This window comes from Eleutherodactylus coqui, chromosome 9, assembly GCF_035609145.1.
Source record: "Eleutherodactylus coqui strain aEleCoq1 chromosome 9, aEleCoq1.hap1, whole genome shotgun sequence".
Lineage (NCBI taxonomy): Eukaryota > Metazoa > Chordata > Amphibia > Anura > Eleutherodactylidae > Eleutherodactylus > Eleutherodactylus coqui.
The window spans coordinates 66,188,448-66,213,203 of NC_089845.1; the positions used below are offsets into that span (position 1 = coordinate 66,188,448).

Consider the following 24,756-nt stretch of genomic DNA (forward strand, 5'->3'; position numbering starts at 1 on the left):
AAATAACAGGGCTTCCTTATACTGCATGCATTAGATAGGGGCTGTTGTACATAGACCGCAGCACTAGGGGGCAGTGGAGAGCCCGCGTACATACAGCCGCCATCTCCTCCAGGAGGGGCTGCGGGTCTCCAGGGTTACCAGCGCACACAGCACGCAACAGGTGAGGGAACATGGCAGCCGGCACAGGGGCTAGGACTACCGTCACAGGGCATGTTGTCAGGATATCCCATAGTAAGAGCACATGAGGACATCCTGACAACATGACCTGCTGGGGAGGAATTCAAATCCGCGACACGTCCATTGTGTCGCTGTGACCGCTGCCGTGTCTATGGAGAGAGATTTCCGCAGCGGAATAAAGCCACCTCAAATCCCGCACCAAATTTAAGCCATGGAATTCTTACGGAATTACCATGCTGTCCCGCTGTGGACACTCCGCAAGGTTTCTACCCAGCGTGAACCCAGCCTAAGCGTTACACGTGGCGGCGGTCAGACGTATGACCCTGACAACCATCCGGTGATGGTCGCTGCTCTCAGCGGATGAGGCGGAGCGCGCCGGAGATCACCTCCAGCCGCCTGTCCAAGACTGCAGTTTACGCTGAGCGAGAGGTTGCTTACGAATCGCTTAAGCGCCATTTACACGGGATGATTATCGCTCAAAGTGCTTTTGAACTAATGAAATTGAGCGCTAATCGCCCCGTGTGAACGCAAAAAGAAAGTTTACTATTCGTTATCTGTGACTTTCAGCATCGCTGGATCGCGGGCTTGTCGTGTAAACGCTCCCTGCGTCACATGGGAGGTGCAGCGCTGAGCGAGAGGCCCGCAGTCCAGCGCTTTTCTGCCTGTCTAAGGGCTCTGTAGGAGCGCTGATAACCTAGCGGTGACGTCGCCGCTCCTGCTGGCGTTGGGCGACTCCTGTCCCGTCTAAATACGTTTCAGCGAGTAGAAACGAAGCGAATAGCAAGCACTGAGTGATTCCTCGCTCTGCCCGCTCGCTGACCGTGTACGCGGGGCAGTTATCTCCGCTGGTCACAGGTACCTCGGTTGGATTTTGGTCGGAAACGACTTTTCCACTGTTGACATCGGTGTTAGACTCCTGCGATTTGGTGGTCCTGGCAGCATTTCTTTGTCACGTGACTTTTACGCCACTTGCTGCTGCGCGATGCGTGTCGCCTCGGAGTCCTTGTGTGTAAACCAGTGCCACCAATGAAAGGAGCAGACCAGCCAACCAGGGGGTTCGTTAGCTTCCCAACTGACACGGTGGGATGTGGTTGCTTGCTCTCCTGCTGTCTGCCTACTTGTGTGTTATGGCACAGTCATATGAATAAGGGCAGTAAGGCCGGCTTCACATCTGCGTTGGACTCGCCGGTCGGAGGTTTCGTCGCAGATCCAGCTCAAAATAAAGAAAAAGCGCTGCATATAATAGTTTTTGCGTTCAAAAACTGGTCAGCTGGGCGGAAGCAGACAAAGCGCATTATAGTCAACGGCGTCCGTTCAGTGCTGTTTAAGTTCCATTCGGCCGCGGGGGCTCCTCTTTCGTGGTCCCTGAACAAAGCAGAAAAGCGGAACCCCGAGCGCAGATGTGAAGGCAGCCCAATACTGCGGTACGGTTACCTCGAACCGCCTCCCACCGCAGATCTTCCTCTTCATCCGCAGCAGAAATCCAAGGCTGAGTTTTGGGTTTCTACGGTGGATTTGAGCTTTTAGTCACACAGATTTAGGCCAATTCAATAGGACAAATCCGCGTGCCTCCACCCGACGTCATGTCTGCGCAGCGGGACCGCATGGAAATTCCACAAGATTTCGGAAAGGCAGCTTCAAAACCCGTGCCGTTTGGTGTGGATTTGAAGCGCCTTGTCCGCCTGTATTCCGGGAATCTCTCCCCGTAGAGCCGGCAGCCGAAACGGCGATACAATTGACATGTCGCAGGTTTCAATTCCGTGCCGCATGTCATTTTCCGCATGGCTTGTCCGCACCGTGGGGACGAGATTTTTACAAACTCTTCCACTTTGCTGCTTAGGCTTTAGAATGCAGGCGGAATGTCCGTGGTAAAAGTCCATGTGAACCCAGCATAAGAAAGAGCAAAAAGTGATCAAAAAGTGATCTGAACTCCAAAATGGCACCGATAGAAACTGCAAGACGCATTAATGGAAAAGTGGCTGTCAGAAGTCGGTGGCAGAAAATAATTTTTTTATTTTTTAAAAATGTGGTCTCCCAATTGTGCTGCCCCTCAGACCACAGTCATCACCTCATTTTGGTTGCAGTGTGTACGCCATAAAAAGGCCGGCACACAAAGATGGTTAAATTGCGTTTTTTTTTTCATTTCACTCCACTTAGAAATGTTTAAAAGCTTTTCAGTACATTAAATAGTATTTTTGAAAAACACAACTTCACCCACAAAAAACCTCAGATGGCTACTTCGATGAAAAAATGAGACAGTTGTGATTTTTTTATTTTTTATTTTTTTTTGAAAGGAGGGAAGAAAAATCAAAAATGGGGGGAAAAAAATAAAAGGGCCGCGTTATTAGGGGTTTAAAAATAAGTGAAGGGAACGGTCTGCAAATACGGACATTTAAACAAACCCCAATTGTTTTTCTTTGTAGGCGAATGCTCAGACTTTCCCCATACAATGGCATCAGGACGTGGTTGGGTTCGTCAGCAACACGTGAAGCAACCTGGACCAGCAGCGCAGACACTGACCCTTCCATCGGCATCGCAAACGCCTACTTCCAAAGCACAACACAGATGGTAAGCACTAACCCTGCTCACCCCTTAATAACGGTTCTACGCTAGGAGCGATCCTTCACATAGTTTTATTGCATTGATTGCTCTTAGTGGTAATTGTCTGCGCCATTTCATACTTGAGCTTTATATCTGGCATTGCAGTCTATGTTGATCAAAGTGGTTGTCTCTAAGGCGTATGGACATCACAGAGGAACGTAATCCTAGATATTGTTCCATTTTCCATATTTGCATATTTCCAAGAGGAGCATGGATGGCTTATACAAGCCTTGTAACAATGACTGGGAATTGAACGCCAAGCCAGAATCCATGCACAGACAGCTGTTTCAGGGTGTTTCTGTCTTGGCATTCAATTCCTGGTCATTGTTACAAGGCTTGTATAAAGAGTCTAACATTGACTTGTAGGAATGCTGCCTTCCATTAGGTGGCGCTGCAGAGGTATTGTTCCATCTCCCTTATTTGCATATTACCTTCTAGGTGCTCTCCTTAAGGAGAAACAATACCCTTCTCACCACCCAAGCCAAAAACCTGCTGCACACTGATAGGGGGAAAAAACCCGAAACAGCTGTCTGTGTATGGTTATTCTTACAATTCCCAGTCATTGTTACAAGGCTTGTATGAAGAGCCTAACATTAAGTTGCAGGAATGCTGCCTTGCAATAGGTGGCGCTGCAGAGGTATTGTTCCATCTTCCCATTTAGAGCAATGTAATGTAATGTATGACAGGTCACAGCTTTTCCCACCTGAGTGACTCGGGTTTCAGGAGAGTGAAAGTTCTCACCCCATGCACTGGATAGATTAAAATTGCTAGACTTAGGGGGGATCTATATGCTGGGACCCTCATCGATCCTGACAACGGCGTTCCTATTGGTCTCAAAGGGAATGGCACGGAGGCCGCAGGCGCACTGCTGCTTCATTCATTGCAATGAGACCAGCAGAGATTGCCAAGTGGAGGGGTGAAAACTGGGAAAAGCTTTCAGTCTCCAGAATACAGCTTTTAATTTTAAGAGGCTATCAAGATGAGACAACTTCTTTTAAGGCCGGGCTCACAGGGGCAGACCTGATTCTGCCTGCGGGAGGCCTGCAGCGGATTCCGGCTGTGAGCCCGGCCAGCGGACCTGCTGTTTCTGTATTGCGAATGACCGCAGTGGCTCGCCAGGGTTTGTGCGTGATACGGTTTGGTATGTTTCGTTCATTTGCTGTACTTGCAGCCCAAACATCACTGGAGGTCGTCCCAAGGATTCTGCGGCTAAATAGAGCATGCTGGGATTTTTCTTAACACGACGCCTATCCGCAAATATACACAAAAAGGCGAAAATGCATGCATCACGGATCTCCTGCGTGGACGGCGATCGCAGAATCCGCAATCCAAATCTGCCTGTGTGAGCCGGCCTAAAGACCATTGATTGGGTGTGCTCGAGGTAGAAAGATTCGATTGTTTTGGCAATGTTGGTGCTATAGAAGCAATGGGAATGAATGATCTAGCCACAGGAATTAGGTCCCTCCTACACTGCTGACTTGTCACCATGTGGTTGTTGCTGCAGGACCTCCATTTCTTCTCAGCGCAGACTGGGTCCTTCTGGGTTTGCATTTCTGCCTCTGTCTTTTGAGCATGCAGCAGTATTTTACTGGCCAACATGATGGACTCCATAGTAGAGCCCAGCGGTCCACATTACAGATCAGCCGCCAGTGGAATCAGTCACGTCACGGTTTCCAGAAACTGATAGAACTGTGATCATGGTTTAAGCCATTTTTATAAGTATGCGTTTACACAGGTGAGTACGATCAGTCCGAGAAATTTGGACCATTTAATGTGAGTGCAAGAAAAACACATCGCTTCACCGTACTTGCGATTTCGCATGTTCCTCCAGTAGGAAAAAAAAAGAAAATCACATCACACTCACGTAAAACTTGCATTTACTGACGAGTGCTTTGTGTTTTTTTAATTGTTCCTATAAGGCAGAGTTTCCCAATATGTGCTCTGCAAGAGATTCACAGGGGCTCTGATGGATCGTGTAGGTCCCCGCTCTACTCACCACTGTAGCGGTGTCTGGATAGTCTGTACCGAGTAATTCAGTTTGCAAGACCTGTGGTCGGCATAGAAACTCGGATCACATGAGTTGTCTCCGGTCATGTGATCTGCATTGCTATACCGACCTCAGGTCCTGCAGGATGATTTTCTTAGTATAGGCTGTCGGGACACCACTTACAGGGGTGAGTAGAGATGGAACCAATTGGGGATTATAATAGGGATGATTGGGGCAACTGCCCCGGGCTCGAGACTTCAAGGGGGCCCACGACCGTTTCAATCAGCCCTATTGTAATTCGCACTGCTAAACCTCTACCTGCATCTGAAGAGCATAGCGGCAATGGGGGACTCTAATACTACTGGGTCCGCAATGGGGGACCCTAATACTACAGGGTCCGCAATGGGGGAGCCTAATACTACTGGGTCCGCAATGGGGGACCCTAATACTACTGGGTCCGCAATGGGGGACCCTAATACTACTGGGTCCGCAATGGGGGACCCTAATACTACTGGGTCCGCAATGGGGGACCCTAATACTACTGGGTCCGCAAGGGGGGGACCCTAATATTACTGGGTCCGCAAGGGGGGGACCCTAATATTACTGGGTCCGCAAGGGGGGGACCGTAATACTACTGGGTCTGCAATGGGGGACCCTAATACTACTGGGTCCGCAATGGAGGACACTATTACTACAGGGGTCAATATTTCTACTGGGGCCAATACAGGGGATGCTATTACTAGTGGAGCCACCAATATAAGGAATGCTATTACTACTGAGACCGATATAGGGGACGCTATTACTACTGGAGGCACCAATATAGGGGGTCACTATTACTACACGGGGTGGATTTGCTGCGGTATTTACAGTAGCTGTAGCAGCAAAGGGGTTGAGATTTTGAAAGTCTCATCCACACGATGTGGAAAGAATCTGCACAAAGCCCGTGTGGATATTAACATGTGGTGCAGAACCTAATTCTGCAGCATGTTAATTTTAAATCTAATGTATATCAATGGCCCATCCAGTGCGCCAGCGTTCCTCCCCATTTTTTTAAACGTCCCTGTCCCTTTTTATAACGGCGGAGGTAAAAAAAAAAATCATATGTTGTGATAAGCTACGCCCCTAACCCCTCTCCTGACCACACCCTCTGTCCTGCTGGGGCTCCACGAGAAACTTTTGCTTCAAAAAGCGCTCCATGGCTGAAAAAGTTTGGGAACCACTGCCCTAGGGAATAATGGGAAAATTTTTGAACAAAATCACCCAAAAATAGGACGCGCTGCTATTCTCCTATCTCACAGCATCGCCGCAAAATAAATATCACGCATGTAAATATATCCATTTAAATTAATGGGTTCTCTCCATGTGCGGTTTCTGTGCATCTCAGAAATCGTGCATGAAAATCGCCGGTGTGAGCGCACCCAATGGTTACATTATTAGCGACTAGTCATGGGAACTCATAGCTCAGTGATGATGATCATGATGGGGGGTGTTAGTTGTACATTTAAATGTGGGGAACTCTTATGGTTACTTCAGATTGGTCACATGATACTTTCTGTCCTTCCTGCGTTGAGTCTAACTGAATCCTGACTGTGCGCACCTGACATGCGACACCTGCAGAAGGAAAACGAATTAACCTCCAACTGTCACATTTCCTGGTGAACAGTGTCCCCATCTGCTACACAACAGACACTGTCTCGTTAGGACATCATGCTGCGGATTGGAAAATCTTCGGGGTCCACTAGGTGGGACCTCACCCTATCAATGAATGCAGGACGCCCGGAGCAGCGGCTGCATTATGGACTAGATTTACCTTTTTACGCTAAGAGAACATCAGGAAAGAAGTCCGGCATTCTCCTTGCAGGGTGTAGAATCTCATTTAAGTTGTTGTATCGGTAAAGTAACCTTTTGTCCTTAGAAATTCAATTAATGTAATTGTATAAGTGCCTGTGTTTATGAGCGCTTCAGGGTTTAGTACACACATGCCAAGACTGGAAGTGTCAGCATCCAATTTCAATAATGGGCCTGTTTTTTTCAGTGGTCAATGGGCCAATTCTGCAACTGTTTTATCCATGGGTAGCACCTAGTCTTCTCCTTTTTAGCAATTTCCATGTATCGCCGTAAGCCATATTATCCATTGAGAAACATTACACACATTTGTATTTCTTATATATAACCTACATTGAAGAATTATCAGAAGACTGAAATGAAAGAATAAAAAACATATAATTTCTTTGGCTTTTTATATGGCTAGTCCAGTGTAGGCAGACATCCCCTATATGACTTATTAGGTACACGGATACAAAAAAACGGAATTGGTAAGGAGGATTGCTATACATATGCCACACATTACTGATCGTGTTAAAGCGTATCTGCACTTTCAGATGACCTTTCAGAAAGAGCAGCCATATGTGTGCATGTGAGGAATAACACTCTTTCGTGCCATTGTATGACCTGAAGCCTACATTTTTCAGCAGTGGTCCTCTCTGCAGGCTATATCTCTGATTTTCAGTTTTTTCTTGGTGCATGTTTATATGAGTCATTCCCCCTCCTCTTCCTGCTGTACTATCTATGGACTCAAAAAAACAAAGTCGGAAAAAAGTAAAAATAAGCGAGAAATGTTTTTCTCATTATTGTGAAACATGAAGGAAGCTAGAAATCCCCCCCCCCCCCTTCCTGTTGTTGTAATTAAAAAAAAGTATTTGGTACTGCCACGTCTATAAAAGTCTGAGCTATCAAAACAACGCATTATGTATCCCACATGGTGAATGTCTGCAGAAAAAAATACACAATGCCAGAATTGGGCTTTTTTTGGTCACCTAGTCTCCAAGAAAAAAAGGAATTAAAAGCAATCAAAAGTCAAAAATTTACTCCAATATGGTATTGATTGAAACCACAGGATTGTCCCAGAAAGAGCAAAACCTCAACAACCCTGTGAATGGAAAGATTAAAAAAAAAGTTATGGTAACAGAAATGTTTTGGGTTTTTTTAAATATGTTTTTTCTTCTAAGTCGGAAGTGGTATGGTTTTTTGCCTTAGGCAGATCACCTAGTAAAACCGTCCATGCTCCTCTTGGAAATTTATGCAAATGCGAAGATGGAACAATGCCTCTACTGCGCCACCTATTAGAAGACGGCATTCCTGCAAGTCAGTGTCAGACCTTTTAACAAGCCCTGTAAGGCTAGGTTGACACAGGGCGGATTTGGCTGTGGCCGCTAATCCCGGGATTAGCCAGCCATGTGGACGAGATTTCCCAGAAATCTCGTCCACACAGGACGGCGAATCTGTTGCGGCAAAGCCGGTAGAAGCTGGTGTTGCGGCGTGGATTCACCGGCCGCAGCATGTCAATTTTTTTTTCTGCTGTGGTCGTGCTCTCCTATATGGGAGCGCCGGCCGCAGCAGGAAAGCAGAAATTTTGCGGGTTTTCGCTGCGGCCAAACCGCGATATTTCCACCGGGAACACGTCCCGTGTGACCCCAGCCTAGCAATGACTGAGAATATAAGCCAAAGCCAGAGTCTTCTCCAGGCTCCCGACATCTGAGCTGTGGTGCCAGGACATTGGCACACAACCGCTCTGGCCTCTGATTGGCTACAGCATTTAGGTGGTGGCTGTGCGAAATCAAAGACCCAATAGGACCACAGGGCTGCAGTGCTGCATCGCCAGGGCAGAGGACAGGTAAGTACCGCTGATTTCATTGTTTTAACAGCTCCAATTTCTTTTTTAATTGCCTTACACCTATTTATGTATGCAGTGAAAATCTGCGAGCTTAATGCCACAACCACTGCCTCTGTGGGAAGGATAGATGAGTGATAGCTTGTGTTAACCCTTAAGGCCTCATGTCCACGGGCAAAAGAAGAATTAAAAACCGCAGCGGATTTTAACTCTTCTCCTGCCCGCGGATCCGCATCCCATAGGGATGCATTGACCACCCGCTGGTAGATAAATACCTGCGGATGGTCAATAAAAGTGATTTTTAAAAAAAATGGAGCATGAAAAAATCTGGACCATGCTCCACTTTCGTGCGGGTCTCCCGCAGGCTTCTATTGAAGCCTATGGAAGCCGTCCGGATCCGCGGGAGACAAAAATCGGAATTTACTCACCCGCTCCGGTTCTTCCCTTCGCCGCGGCGCCATCTTCTCTCCGTCGCGGCCGGATCTTTGTTCTTCATGCCGGCGCATGCGCGGGGCACGTCACCGATGTGCCCTGCGCATCCGCCGGGCCGAAGAAAGAAGATCCGTCCGCGACGCAGAGAAGATGACGCCGCGGCGAAGGGAAGATCCGGAGCGGGCGAGAGGTGAGTTTATTCTTATTTATTCTTATTTTTAAGCGCTCATGTCCGCGGGGCAGGAGGGACCCGCTACGGATTCTCCTGATTTTCCCCGTGGACATGAGGCCTTAGACTTTGTCCCATAGTGTTAAACTTAGTTTCAAATTTATGGTCCTGAAAGGGTTAACCTCGCTATGGAATTATACAAAAGTTTAACACTTGGTAATGTGGCAACTGCAGATTCCCAATAATGAAATGTCATCTGTTCCTTGTGCTGCGATGAAGTCCTTCCTTGTGCCTACTCGAGGCTTTTTGTCGGGGAGCAGATGGCAGCTTGTCCCATCTGTTCGGCAGCAGCTCACCTATTGTTACTATGTCGCTGTACACCTTAAGGATTAAAGGACATTCTGCTGACCGTCTTAGGGGACATGTTCAGGGTGAGCTCAGACATGAGATTGCTGAACTATCGGGGATTTTTGATTTTGCAGTGATAGTTTCTAGTATAATTTATGTGGAGCGGTTTTCGTTTGAAGCGAGTAGAGCTGAACTGCAATACCAGACCCATCCCATGGGCGCACGTGATGCTGCAGCTGGAAGAAGTGCAGACACTTTTTTTTTTCCTCGTTCCCTTTTATCTTTAAGGGAATGTGTCATCAAGAAAGGAACTTTTGTGTAAATCAATTCTTTATGTTAAATATATTTGTGAAGATTTTTTTTCCAATGACCCCATCTATATTAAAAAAAAAAAAAATCCTAAAATCCTGCATTGTCCATGTTGACCACTAACGCCCTTTTTACGTGGGCTGACTGAGGCCCTGAAGTATGAGCATCCTAAACTAAGTTATGGTGCTTTTTGGAACAGGGCACCTGGAGTCTGGGGGTGTACGTCTATTTACCCGGCTCCCCGTTTCCTCACTGTCACTCCTTAGAGAACAGTGGGATCGTGCGCACTGACTGAAGCAAGGCGTAACACTCGCAAACCAAGCTACGACTTCCAGGGTGACAGCTAGGGGACGGGGAGCCATATAAGTATAAGGCTATGTTCACATCTGCGTTAGGGACCTTCTGTCACAGACCCGGCACAAAATGCAGGAAGAAAAAGTCCCGCATGAAGGACTTTTTTTATCCAGTAAAATGCCAGACAGCTGAACGAAGACCAAATGGACCCCATTGTATTATAAGACGGATCTGTTTGGCCAGGAGATTCTGCTTTCCTCCTACCATAATGGAGCAGGAAGACGGAATCCCCAAATGCAAATGTGAACATAACCTAAGAAATACACCACCAGTCTGCAGATCCCTGTCCTATAACCACCATAACTTTGTTTATGTGCTATTCACTTCTATAGCTTATTTTACGGTAGTCGTAATGTGGACCAAAAAAGGACATGCTGTGGTTTTTTTTTTCAAATAGCATAAAAAATATGCATTTGTGAATAAACCCTTTTGAAATCAATGGGTTCTATTCAGTCCGTATTACGTGCGTAAAAAATATGCACTTAATACGTTGTGTATTTACACCCATGTGATTGAGCCCTTACTATCAGTTTGCCAGGACCATATAGGTGCACCTTAGACCAGAATGCCAGGATATCCCCTCCAGAAGTGTCATCACAATCCCAATGAGCAAAAAAACTCACCTCCAATGCATTTTCCTATAAGCAAGGCCACAGTTTACCAGGTTGGTCGGATTTACAAATGGGACATCTAAGTCAAACCTCTCTAAACTACCTCTATCTAAGTAGATATTCTACATACATTACTCATGAAGAAGCTACTATACTTGCAGGGTTGTTAGGGATGTTAGGCCATACTGTCTTGCTAGCCACCTACAGCTCCATGGTATTTGTAGGTGCAGGATCTCAGGAGTGAATGGACATCTCTACCACATCCCACAAATGCACAGTTGGGCTCATGTTGGAAGAACAAGCTGGCCAGATAAGTCGTAGGAACTCTCCCAAATGTTACTCAAAAAAATTCTGAATAATTGGGCCTGATGGCATACTGCATTAACTTGCCAGAATATCCCATCGTTCTTGGGAATACATGAAGTCCATGAAGACCTGAGAATGGTTACCAAGCAGTGAAACATAGTGAGCGCTAGTCAATGATGTGTTTAGGCAGGCCAGTGGACCAACCCATGCTTCTACGGTACCACCAGCCTGCACAGTGTGGATAACTGGGGTCTGTGCCACATGGGAATCCTACCACTAGCCTGAAACAATTGGTACCAGGACTTATCGAACCACACTATATGTTGCCAGTCGTCTAAGATCCACTTAGCAACCTCACAAGCCCAGGTGAGGCGCTATGTCCGGTGTTGTGGTCATATCTAGTTCAAACTCTGATAATTTATGACGCCTTGATGAGCACACTGGCCAGTGTTCAACCTCACTTACAAGATAACTCCTCACAACCTATACAGGTGTGGGCGCTTCCAAGCCGTCAACTGAGGTAATACCACTTCATAATCCGTTTACATGCTGCTGTCCCATGACTTCTGGCATGTCGGTTTATAATAGGTTTATATTATAATGCGACTGGATGTCTTTCTTGAATAAAGTATAATATTACAAGTTATGACTTGACTTATGCTTTTCCATACAATGGAGGTTTCAAAATATTGCATATCATGCGATATATATTTTTATACAATGGGGGTCCATGACAAATATGCAGGCTTATAATTGCTTATGTCTTTGTTAGATGTTCTTCTCGTGGGCCAAACATGTATGCCGGAAGTATAGCCCAGATTCATTGTAGCTGCCAGCTTCGTAGTGTCAGGTAGTTCCATCACTACAATGAGGTATATCTGCAGATGCATGGGAACCATCAAACCAGTCTGTTTGGGATGGAAGGTACACTTAGAACACTATTACTCTGATGGAAGATCAGTGAAATGACAGTGCATAGATGTTTCTGCTTATATCTCTATTACTGCTAATTGCAGGGTTGTACTTGGACTTGTTATTGTCTCAATTGGCAAGTCCAGGTGCCGCCCGGCAAATAGCCGGGGTCTGTACGTGGGTACAGCATATCATCCATGCGTGCACCCTAATGTGATTTGGGGATTTCGTCAGGACCGTCCATTATTACCAGTCCATTTACCCAACTATCATTCGTTTATTCATTCAGCTTTCCTAGCTAATCTGAATGGTGCAAGTAGCTAACGGATTTCTTATTTACCAGTTTAGAAGCATCTTAAGGAATTGTACTGACATATAGCCAATCAAAAGGGGTAACATCACCAGAAGACTAAGAACCAGAAAAAAACCTGACAAGACTTTCCGTTTGTGGATTTTATTTGCAAATCAAACCTAATTAAGTTTTCCAATGCAATGAAAATGGCATCATGCATCTTGCCAGAAAGAAGGGTAATTAGACGGAGCAGTCCAATAAAGAGCTGATGTCTATAATGTTGCTTCATGGTTCCCAGGGAGGGGAAAGAGGCTTCACCTGGGGAGCCATGAATCAACATTATTGCACTTTAGCACTTTATTCAGCTGATCTCACTAATGAGCTCTCCTCCTGGCAAGATGCATGAGCAGTGTTCGCCGTGCTTCAAGACTTTCCTCAATGAGTCTACAAAGAAACTGATATCAGCACAAGAAATGAAAACCGTTTTGAATGGCAAAAGTTGAGTTTTATTTGATGTGAAGAACTGTTTGTGTTGCAAATGTGCCGAAGGATAGCTGAGGCACGTATTAAGCATCCTCTTACGTACAGCAAAATTACCGGGCCCATGTTTTGCACTTCCAAGGTGTTGAACATGAACTAATGATTTGTTTTATTCTCGCATCTTTGGATATACTATACACAGAATTAGATTATAGAGAAGTGAAACCTTTTTTTCACATGTCTAGCCACAGACTTCGAGATAAAAAAAAAAAGGAAAGTTATTCATTCGCTGAAGTACCCCTTAATGAATAACTAGAATACAAAACTTTTTACCTTTAGGGAAAATTACTCCTCTATAAGAATCTGTCTCTATAATACGTTAAAAATCAGAGGCCTGAAGTGGCCTGCGTAAGTCAATGACAGGCCGGGCAGCATGCACCCTGGATGCCCAGCGCTAGGGACGCCACTGCTTGGTTGGTTGTTAGTTTCATATACTGGGCTTTGTGTTTTTCTTTTCTATTTTCTAGAAAAATCCAAATGGAATAGTACAAGGATATGATTTCTATATCCAAGTCGTCATTTTTACCAGGAAGCAATGGACAACAAGTCCTAATAGATAACAAATGGTGCAGAACATACTCGTCCGAAGCCCAGCTATTTACACTCTTTTGCTGAAAGATGGTTCCATGAGATTCTCATTCGCATGATCACATTGCAGATCAACCTCTGTCTCCAATATGGTGGTCACCAAATTATCATAGCGTTCTGAGCTAAAGCTGTTTTTCATTGCAAAGGTTATAAAACCTCACACACAGCCCCACTTTCCACGTTCTACTGTGTCTTGTGTCAGTTGCAACCTAAAACAAATAGCTATTGGTCTTTAGACAGATAATACCATGAAAGTGGAAATACCTGTAATATACATTGGACTAGTATACTCGCATTAATCATTTGGCAGATGGAAGAACTGCTGAATGATAGGCCAGAGACTATTGACTGTTTGATTGGCTCTCTTGTACGTTACTTGGTTTCTTCTTTCATTTTACAGCGCTTTTTATGCAAGTCAGCCAAGACACTTACCCAGCAGACTCGTCCAGGTTCTTCCTGCTGCTCCCCAGAGCCCCGGCGAGGTTCCTGCAGTCTGCAGCTCAGCTAATCCATGCAGCTCTCAAAGAACCAATCACAACTATCACTTTGTGGAGGCGGGATTAATGACTCCTGTGGCCAGAAAGTGATCCTGTGTGGGCGGCCGGGGGCTTTGTCAGCATTTTTACTGATCAGAATATGCAGTAAAAACACTGATAAGAGCATAGGTCTGAGCGCTCGTGTAAGCAACCATAAGGGTTGGAAGTGCTGGCCTCTCACACACAGATTGGGTAGTCCCTCTATCGTCAAAATAAGGCATCCCCTGAAAATGAGCCCTGGTAATTAAAGTCTTTTTCAAGGATGAGTGTGAAGGCAGTAAACCGGGTCATATTTATATAGCTCTCACTGCTTGTAATTAGTGTATTATTTTATTAGGGCTCCCATTCACAAAGCAGTTCTCTACTGTCTCAGTTGACAAGACCACATCCCGGTTGGCAGTCAGTGAAGATTGGTGTGCGTTTCCAGTGGTCAACCACTGCCTGTACGGGTGCCCTTACAATGTGGTCACATCTGACCTGGTCATGTAGTAGACTCTCTGTACACTGATCGATATGAAACATTTGACAGAAGACCCTGTGCGCTCTGGAAGCTCCTGATTTGACCAAACAGACACATTTATAATTGCATACTAAGCACAAGTAGTGGACCTTTCTACTTTGTCTATTATGTAATATAGAGCTGCATGATCTTTCCTTAATGTGCATATGAGGCATGACCTGTCTTTATTTGAGATCAGTGCTGCCACTTGTTTTGTCACTTCCTGTTGATCAACATTGGAATAACTTCTTATGTCTGTAAATTCCTGACATTTTCGAGAAAACAATCCGCACACTTCCCAGCTTGGTTCTCACAAGACAGTTACTTAATTAGTATTATTCCGTCTTGTAACAGTGACCTTCAGTCACTATAGTGTTTTAAGCTTGAGCTTTGGTACTTGGTTGTAACATCTCGGAATAATCCCTTCCGTGAACACGAACGTAAGAAATGGTGATATTGTCGCCTCTCCCCGCTCCCGCTGTGTCCCGCACCGGTGCTCGGTCCCCTGCTCCAGTTTGTGTTTACAGCAGCAGTCCCGCCTGGTTTACGGGACATCGCAGGGGCTGCAGCCAATAACGGAGCTCAGTAATCGAGCTCCTATTACAACATATCATAAAACAATGTATCCATATCCATAAAACTTTATCAGGTCCTCCAAATACAAATTCTTTGAATGTGCTCCAGATAATTCAGATATTACTGCATCACCAATGCTAATTCGATAGAATTGATATAAAATAAAAGCTGATGTTTTCTCCATGAACATTAGCTTCAGAGTCTTTGACAGTTTAGTTTAGTTCACACTTTACTTTGTATTGTCCGTTAGCCCTCTGACTTATCAATGAGTGGTACCCCCGATTCACCCAACAGAGGCCAGACGTGCTCTTTTGGCTTCTGTCATACTGGCATGACTTTTGAGTATACCTTTTTGTCCATTTTGGGGAAGGCAATGGCAAACCACCCCGCAAAAACAGTCTGCCAAGAAAACATCACGATGTGACATCACCGTAGGAGTCAATGGTATCCAAGGAGGTGGCAGCATCAATGGTGTAGAAATTGTAGAAAAAGGTTTTATTGCTCCATAGAATGGCGACGTTTCGACTTAATCTAAGTCTTTTTCAAGCCACCGTGGGAGTAAGTCATGACTTTACCTACCTTACCTTTTGTCCATATGTAATAGAGCATCCTGGTGCTCTGTTCCAAACAAAAGTCATCCAGTAAAATAATGTATACTGCGCAGAAGACTTTTTTTTTTTTTTACTTGTAATGGGAGCCTATGGGAAAAAGATGACATTATATACAGTGGCAATTACTGAAAGTATGTATTGGACGTATATGTTGGGAAATTCTATCAACGTACTGTCTACCCCCAGTGGATACTGTAAAATGCTATGTGAAAGCACCCTTAATCTAATGCTTGGGTCAGAGCATCATTTCTGTGGTGTTTTTTTATTGCAGTGCTAAAATTTCAAATGCAGCTTCAGAAAAAAAAGGTCAATTAGTAAGAAGACCCATAAAGAAGAAACCAGTATTCACAAGAACCAGCCAAGCCAGATACATAGAGAGGTACAGTATGTGACATTTGCGATTATAATATGGGTTATTATCCACCGCTATTGGGTTACAGTATGCTAAAATAAACTTTAGAAAATATGTTAACAGATAACATTAAGGCAGGGTTCACGCAGGGCGTAATACCGCCAGAAATCCCGCGGTTTGGCCACAGCAAAAAACGCGAGATTTCCGCCGGGAGAACCGCCGCGGAAAAACCCACGGCGACTTTGAAGCGGCCCGGCCGCTCGCTCTTCCGCTACGGCCGGCGCTCCCATCGCAGCCGCGATTCCAGCCTGACTTACCGCAGCGGATTGGCCGTCCCGTGTAAACGAGATTTCTGAGAAATCTCATCCACATGGCTGGCTAATCCCGAGATTAGCGGCCGCAGGCGGATTTGCCGCGGCGAAATTCCGCGCGGAATTTCCGCGGCAAATCCGCCCTATGTGAACCCAGCCTAATATACATTTTGTATTATGTATTTTTTTATTACTATATATTTTAACGTACTCTTGTGGTTTTTTTTGTTTTTTTTTAACAATCAAGCACCTAGCAGCAGTTGTCGTTTTGCTTCAAAACCCGGCATGCAGTTACATCTCAGGCAGAGATGCAGATGATTAGAGTTGTGGCATGATTAGATAAATGGTCTTGTCACCTGAGGCCCTAAAAGTGGTTCTATCCTTGTCCTATAAAAAGGCTCTCATATTGGATCTCTCTTTCCACTTCTCTAGAGCTTGTTGACCACTAGACGCCTCTACGACGCAATCAAAGAGATTTCGCCAAGTTAACAGAGTTTCAGAAGGAGCGTATTATTGTAATACGAAAAGCTGGGTGGTCAGATCAACGAATTGCTCGACACATGAGCTGTTCTGACTAGACTGTTAGGAGGTGTTAGGACTTGGGGATGTGTGAGGGCACACAAGGTGACCAGGCTCAGGACTCCCTCTACAGACCACCAGTAGAAAGGATCGTCTGGTCATCTGACAAGCGCGACCAGCTCCAATTGTTTCTTTATCTTCCATCAAGAGACAGGTGACATCATCGTAACGTGCCTGTGGGAACCATTTCCAGGCACTTGGTTGAAGAAGATTTGGTCCAATTATATGTACTGCCTTTGATACCCACTCACTGTCGCCTCTATTTGCAATGGTATCATGAATGATGAAACTGGACTGCTGCAGGGTGTAACCATGTTGTCTTCAGCAATGAATCCAGGTTTAGTTTGGGTCCTTGGGACAGCCCTGTTTGTGCCTAGAGACCTAGGGGTGGGCGCCTCAATCCTGCCTTTGCTGTGGAGCAGGACACTGTGGGACCATCGCGTACGACAGTCGGTCACCCCTAGTAGTAGTTTGAGGGACAGTGACAGCTCAGCGATGTGTTCAGGACATCCTGCAGCCACATGTGTTCCTCTCATGGTGGCTTTCAAGAGACATTTCCCAGCAGGATAATGCTCGGCCGCACACACAAGCATGTCACAGGAATGCCTCCACAATGTTGCCACATTTCCGTGGCCTGCCTGGTCGTCAGATTTATCTCCAATAGAACATGTATGGGACCATCTGTGACACCAACTTCGGCAGTCTATAAATTTGCACGATCTAGTGTCTCAGTTATTGGAAAGTGTGCACTGACATGCCGCAGGATACTCTACAGAATTCGTATGCCTTTATGCCTGCCGTATCACATCTTGTATCCAAGCTAGAGGCGGTACAACAGGATATTAGAGCCTCCATGTCCACCCGTATCACATCTTGTATCCAAGCTAGAGGCGGTACAACAGGGTACCAGAGCCTCCATGTCCACCCGTATCACATCTTGTCTCCAAGCTAGAGGTTGTACAAGAGGGTACTAGAGCCTCCCTTCAAGTGTTCAATTTTTCGCATTAAAATTATCCTTTTGGGCTGACATTGTAATCTCTTATCAAGGTTACAATTGCACATAGAAAGTTTCATTCCATTCTGACAACTCCATCTAGGTGCTTGATTTTTTTTTGACAAGGAGTATTTTAGTGTCCTTATTGTGAATGAGATAAATTATCTACATATGTATCTTACATATGTAAGATACTGTGTACTTATATAAATGCTGTGGGTGACATCCTAAAACTCCACCCCCTTGCTCATGAAAACCATATTATATACATGCTTTTATCTTTGTGCTTGAGGAAGACCTCATTCCGAGGTCATAATGGATTTCAACCACAATAAAGTTTCCATTGGGTGGACAGTTTTTTGTTTTTTTTTCCCCCCATACCATTTGTAATATTGACACAATATGGCAGGGAGGTGGTTGGGAAGGAGGGGATGGGGGACCTGCCCAGGACCTGTGATCTACTTAATCCGCCACTGCTTGATAATACGGTTTGCCTGAAGAGCAGGCATCAGGCATGGTTATCACCATTATTTGCAAGGTAGCCCAAGAGTAAAAGCTATATTACATTTGAGATGAATTAAATTCCGTAAAGCATTTTGTATGAGTCATGAATGAACGCACCACTTGGAATCTGCTCCTCTCTGATATGCTTTTGAAGCCTAAGCGATGCTGTGGTTTAACAGAATGTGACTGTTGGAGTGTAAATTTATCAGGAGAGCCTTTCTTGCATGCAAATCTATTACTCATTATTTGATTATTTCACCTTTAAAGGAACAGATTGGATTCCATGGCTATTGTTGGCATTTCACAATTTCGGTTTTTTTTATTGATTGATTACAGACATTAACAGTCTATTGAATAGATAATAATACTACAATCTCCATTCCATAAAAGTTGGGATGCTGTGTAAAATATAAATAAACGTTAAGGAAAAAAAGATAATTTGGAAATCTCATCTAACCATATTTGATTCACAATATAACATAGCACACATATCAGGAGGTGAAAGGGAGAGATTTTTTCCATTTCATTTAAAAAAATTAACTCGTACAGAAATTGATGGTAACAGCACGTCTCACAAAAGTTGGGCCAGGGCCGTGTCGACCATTGTGTCGGATCCCCTGCTCTTTTTACAATAGTTTGTTAACACCTGGGAAGTGTGGCGTTTTGGGACAGGAATGTTGTCCCATTCTTGTCTGATGTAGGGTTCCAACTGCTCAGCAGTCCTGGGTCGTTTTTCCCTTTTTTCTTCATAATGTGTCACATGTTTTCTATTGGTGAAAGGTCTGGACTGCAGGCAGCCGATTCAGCACCCGGACTCCTCTTCTGTGAAGCCATGCTGTTGTGTTGGATGTACTATGTAGTTTAACATTGTCTTGCTGAAATATGTAAGGCCTTCCCTGAAAGAGACGTTGTCTGGATGGGAACATATGTTCTAAAACCTCTCTATACTGGGGGCGGAGCCTGACCGGCGATGTAGACAGCCGCAGCCAAGAACAGCTCCGATAAAAATCCTGCAAATATCCTGATATCGGGACCCAAGACCGGCGAAAAGAGAGCAGTGGCAGAGCAGAAGCATAGCGGAAGGCACCGGAGGCGAAGCGCACACCTGCAGGGAGGATGGTACGCGGCAAAGAGAAGGGAAAGGGAGAAGAAGCCGGCGGCCGGCAAAAGCAAGATGGCGCCGGCGGCAGAGAGATGAGAACACTCATACCGCGCCCCTCCATAAGCAGCTCGGACACAGCGCGCAAGCTGGCAAGGTATGCCAGGGAGGAGAGGGGAGGAAAGGAGGAAACAGGCAGCCCCAAGCAGCGGAGGAGAGACATAGAGGAGCAGGAGAGCCCACGAAACGACAGGCAAACGGAGGAAGGGGCCAGATGCACAGAAAGCATGACAGATGAGAGAGGGGTTAACACAAACACACTAACAGACCCCAATAAAGGCAGTAAAGACAAAGACATACAAGACAGTAGAAACACCGCACAAAACCCTGAAAATAGCAGGCAAGATACCACCAGCCAGCGAGGGGGCATGAACAACTCGGGCAAGCCTGCTAACAGTATACAAGAGAGCAGGAATACCACAAATGCAATCATAAGTGTGGCACGAGATGGTAAAAACAACGAAAGTGAATGCGGTGATCACGCACGAGACGAAACAAATAACGCAAACACAACTGACAGTGGCATAAGAAACGGCATAAAGGATGCAAGTACATCTAATAATTGTGCGCCAGATGCCAATAAAAATATAGATGATATCGCTATAAATGACCAAAGGCAGGAAGACGCAAGAAGCGATAAAGAACCTACGCTGAAAGACATCTTCAGCGAAATAACCAAATGCAACGTATCGCTGAGCAATCTTAATATGCAAATGGGCGCAATGCAAACTAATGTAAACCTGCTACGACATGATGTACAGAAAATATCAGAGCGGCTGACAGAAACCGAACAACGCATAAGTGATGTGGAAGACGCCATACAGCCAATACAACGAGATATGGAAAAAAGCCTGCAGGACATAAAGTATCTACAGAACAAAGTGGATGACCTAGAAAATAGGTCAAGAAGAAACAACGTGCGAATAGTGGGCCTCCCAGAAAAAGCGGAAGGAAGAAATCCAGCAGAATTCTTTGAAACATGGCTGCCTGAACTATTTGGGAGAAACACCCTCACTACAATGTTTGCAGTTGAAAGAGCACACCGTGTACCCACGCGACCCCTCCCTCCAGGGGCCCCTGCTAGACCGATGCTTGTTAAAATACTGCATTATAGAGACAGAGACACTATACTCCAAAAAGCCCGCGAGAAGGGAGAAATTCAATTTAACGGCACAAGAGTCTCCTTCTTTCCAGACTTTTCTACAGAAATACAAAAAAAACGCGCAACATTTATAGAAATAAAAAGACGGCTCCGAAACTTACAAGTACCATATGCAATGCTGTATCCTGCCAAACTGAGAGTGGCAGCGGCGGGTACAACACATTTCTTTGAAAATCCAAAAGAAGCCAGCAATTGGATAGACCATAATGAAGAGCAAATCCGGAGAGGAAGGTCACCGCGCAAATCGCCAGGAAGAGACAAAGACTAAAGAAATGCTTAATCAAAGGGAACCGAAAAAATCTTGAGAGGAGCACCTGGGGCGACAGGACACATCGTTTGGGAGAATGGAGGACTGGTACCCCGATCCGAGTGAATGTCAACGGATCAGTGAGTTATATGTTGGGGATGTTCGTTGTTTGGTCTCTCTCTCGTATGTTGGGGAAATGTTAAATAATTCACAGATAGAGGAAAAAATGTTATGCGGTAGAAATAGGATGCAAGAAGGGGTGAGGGGAAGGAATGTTAATATAACTGTATATATGTATGCAAGGAGTGGGGCAGGTGCGATATCGCTACGGAGATGTGGACCCTCCCAGTGCGGCTCACTCATAAAAACAAAAGGGGAAAACAACTCTCAGAAAATAGAATCCCTGAGGAAAGTAATGAACAAGGAAAATGAGTAGTAAGGTCAGTGGCGGACATAATAGGCAAAGCTACTACCACAGTCGGGAAAATATCCACATTATACTCGTATATACAAGACACGGTGAACGCACACAATCCGATATTAACAAAAGCAAAATGGGAGGCTGACATAGGACCCATCGAGGAGTCGCACTGGGAGGAAATCCTACAAATGACACCCAAACTATCTCTGAGCGAGGCGCACAGATTATCGCAAATATACTTAATACACAGAGTATATCGGACTCCGGCTTTTTTGCATAAGATAGGAGTGAGAACCTCTCCAGTATGTGTAAGGTGCAAAACTCACACGGCGGACCTAATCCACATGCTATGGAGATGCCCGAAATTACATAGATATTGGGCTAAAATACGAGACGTCATAAACTCAGCATTTGGCATATGTATAGATCTGACACCATACGTATGCATTCTGGGGTACACACATGATCTGGCACTAGATGACAACGAAAAGTTGGCGGTATCCAGACTATTATATTTAGCCAGAAAAACAATAACTCAACACTGGCTAGATGAAGAACCACCCACGCTAGGGGAGTTCAAAAACAAGGTTAACCAAATTTTACCGTGGGAGAAAAGCATATACACGAAACGTAAAATCAGCCAAAAATACTATGATATATGGCTGAGATGGATACATGCCCAGAGCCAGACCAGGAATGACGGAATAAATATATAGGAGATGGAGTGGCGAGCCGTGTGGGTCGGTACCAGTGGGCCGGGGATCCGGCTCGGGAAAAGAGGAGAAGTAAACTAAGACACAGCAAAGCAAACAGGTGTTATTTATAAAGTTTATTAAAATAAGATAGAGTTATTCACAAAATTGATATACTGTAAAATAAATGAGAAAGGATCAGTAGGGCAGGATAAGATATGGCGGAGGGGAGAGAGAGAGATCAGACAATGGGCAAGGGTATGTAGCTGCCCCTTGTAAGCAGCAAAACAACAACCGCCCCCTCACCAAGAGGATGAAGAGAAAAGAAAACAAAAGAAGACCGAGGAATTACCATTGATTAAAGAGACTGTTACTACCGCTCATGACAGAGGACTGTAAACGCACAGAAACCTGTCATTCAAAGGACTAAATGTTGAGAGAGAGGCCTTTAAGGGGGGTGGGGGAGGGAACAGGAGGGAAGGGGAGGGGGAGGGGGAGGGAGGGATAAGGGAAACAGTTATATATATAAAATGCTATAAAGATATGTAAAAGGAAGAAAGTTTAATAAAAAACATTTTCAATCAAAAAAAAAAAACCTCTCTATACTGCTCAGTATTAATAGTGCCTTTCAAGATGTGTGCGCTGCCCATGCCATAGGCACTAATGCAACCCCATACATCATTAAAGATGCAGGCTTTTGAACTGTGTGCGGATAACAAGCTAGATGGTCTTTCTCCTCCTGAGTCCACAGGACACGACATCTGTGGTTTTCAAAAAGAACTTTCACATTTTGATTCCTTTGACCACAGAACAATTTTCCATTTTTCCATTTGAAATGAGCTTTCGCCTATTTGTGGGTTGTATGGCAAACTGTGTTCACAAACAGTGATTTCTGGAAGTATTCCTGAGCCCATGCAGTGATTTGCATTACAGAATCATGCCTGTGTTTAATGCAGTGCAGCCTGAAGTCCCGTAGATCTCGAGCATACAATATTGTCCGCCGGCCTTGTGCACATAAATTTCTCTAGATTCTCAGAATTTTTCGATGATATTATGTACTGTAGATGGTGGGATATTAAAAGTCTTCACAATTTTACATTTAGGAACAATCTTCTGAAATTGTACCACAATTTTTAGACACATTTTTTCACAGATTGGTGAACCTCTGACTATCTTTGTTTCTGAGAGACTCTGCCTCTCTAACATGCTCTTTTCATACTAGGTCATAAGTAGAAAGTTGACCCTCCAGCTGTTTTTCATTAGTAGCATTTACTTTTCCAGCCTTTTGTTACTCCTGTCCCATTTTTTGTGAGCTGTGTTGCTGCCATCAAATTCAAAGTGAGTTGATTTTTAAAAATGAAATGGAAAAATGTCTCCCGTTCCCCTTCTGATGTGTTCTATTGTGAATAAAATATGGATATATTAGATTTACAAATCATTGCATTCTTTTTTCTTTACATTTATTTACATTTTACACAGCGCCCCAACTGTTTTGACATTGGAGTTGTATAAGAAACCCTAACAATTCAGAAGTGACCACTACAATTAACTCCAGTATCACATTCCTCTCTTCATGTAGCTCATTGGGGTCCAAGAATATGTAAGCTATAACAGTAATAGATGTCTGTTCTCCACTTGGCGCTGCCCTCTACTAGCCAGAGCAGAAAATGGCTACAAAAGTGACTCATACTGACGAACATATTGTATCCTTGTATAGCATAATTACCCCACTGACCTTAATGGGTGATATGGTATACTTTGATCCTGTTCACATTTAGTTTTTGTTTACGTTTTGGGTGTATATTGGGAAAGCTCTCAAAGTAAATACTAAACATGTCCATAAGGCTCCATAGTAAGGCCCCCTGTCTACGGCCAAGGCGAAATATCGCTGGTGATATTCCACCGTGGGAGGAGGGGGGAGAACTGACAGGTCTCCAGGATGAGCCTATCTAATAGATAGGTTCACCGTGGAGAATCGCTAAGCTTTACGGAGCGTGATCCACGGGCGAGTTATCGCCAGCGGATCATGGCCCGTGGACAGGCAGCCTAAGACAGAGGTCAAAAGAGTGGCCTCTATCTGGCTGTATATGTTAGAATACCGCCAACAATAAAGGTTTGAAATGGTGTAATAGACTATGCTATGTACATCTCCTGGAGTCCAGTAAGAAAAAGTGTTCATTACACATATATGGTGCTTTAACATGGTAGCCTGTGGGTGACGGAAGCCACTGTATGACCTCTATCACAATGTATATGTCCTGGACTTTACAATAGCTTTTCATGGCACATTTGTTAAACGGATGATGTCCTAGCCTCTGGGTGACGGATGTGTTAGACTGATCACCCAGTAATGGCATCTGTCTAAGGGCTCCTACCCACTAGCGGTTTTTTAACTCTGCGATATCACTGCGTTTTTTTTTTTTTTACTGCAAATGTCAATGGGACTTTCTAATGTCAAAATCGCATCGCACAAAAAACGCAAGTTTGCACTTCTGCGATTTTTGTGCGATGCAGTTTTAACATTAGAAAATCCCATTGACATTCGCAGTGAAAAAACCCGCAGTGTATACTATTATAGTCTATGTGTGACTGATGTCACTGTTAGGTCTCCATCAGAGCCTGCATATAACTTATACACCAAGCACTTTTCCTATTGTATTGCTGTTACTTCTGGAAAAAGTTATGTGTCCATCTTTAAAGTGAAAGGACCATTTTTAATGACCAGTACCTCAGATTCACGGACTGGGATGAGTATGATGAGTTCAGTTTTCATATGTGATGCTGATCCAGAAAATCTAATACTCCAGCCTTGGTTCT

The 24,756-nt window shown here is 44.7% G+C and overlaps 1 protein-coding gene across 1 annotated transcript in view; it reads left to right on the top strand.

Moving 5' to 3' along the window:
- Positions 1–89: 89 nt before the first annotated feature.
- Positions 90–24,756, top strand: part of FBXO15 (F-box protein 15) — an 84,146-nt gene continuing 59,479 nt past the window's right edge. The window contains exons 1-3 of the mRNA XM_066578958.1: positions 90–160; positions 2,601–2,745; positions 15,790–15,897. Coding sequence (XP_066435055.1) covers positions 2,627–2,745; positions 15,790–15,897 — 227 coding nt within the window. The 5' untranslated portion in view covers positions 90–160; positions 2,601–2,626. The remainder of the gene's footprint in view (positions 161–2,600; positions 2,746–15,789; positions 15,898–24,756) is intronic.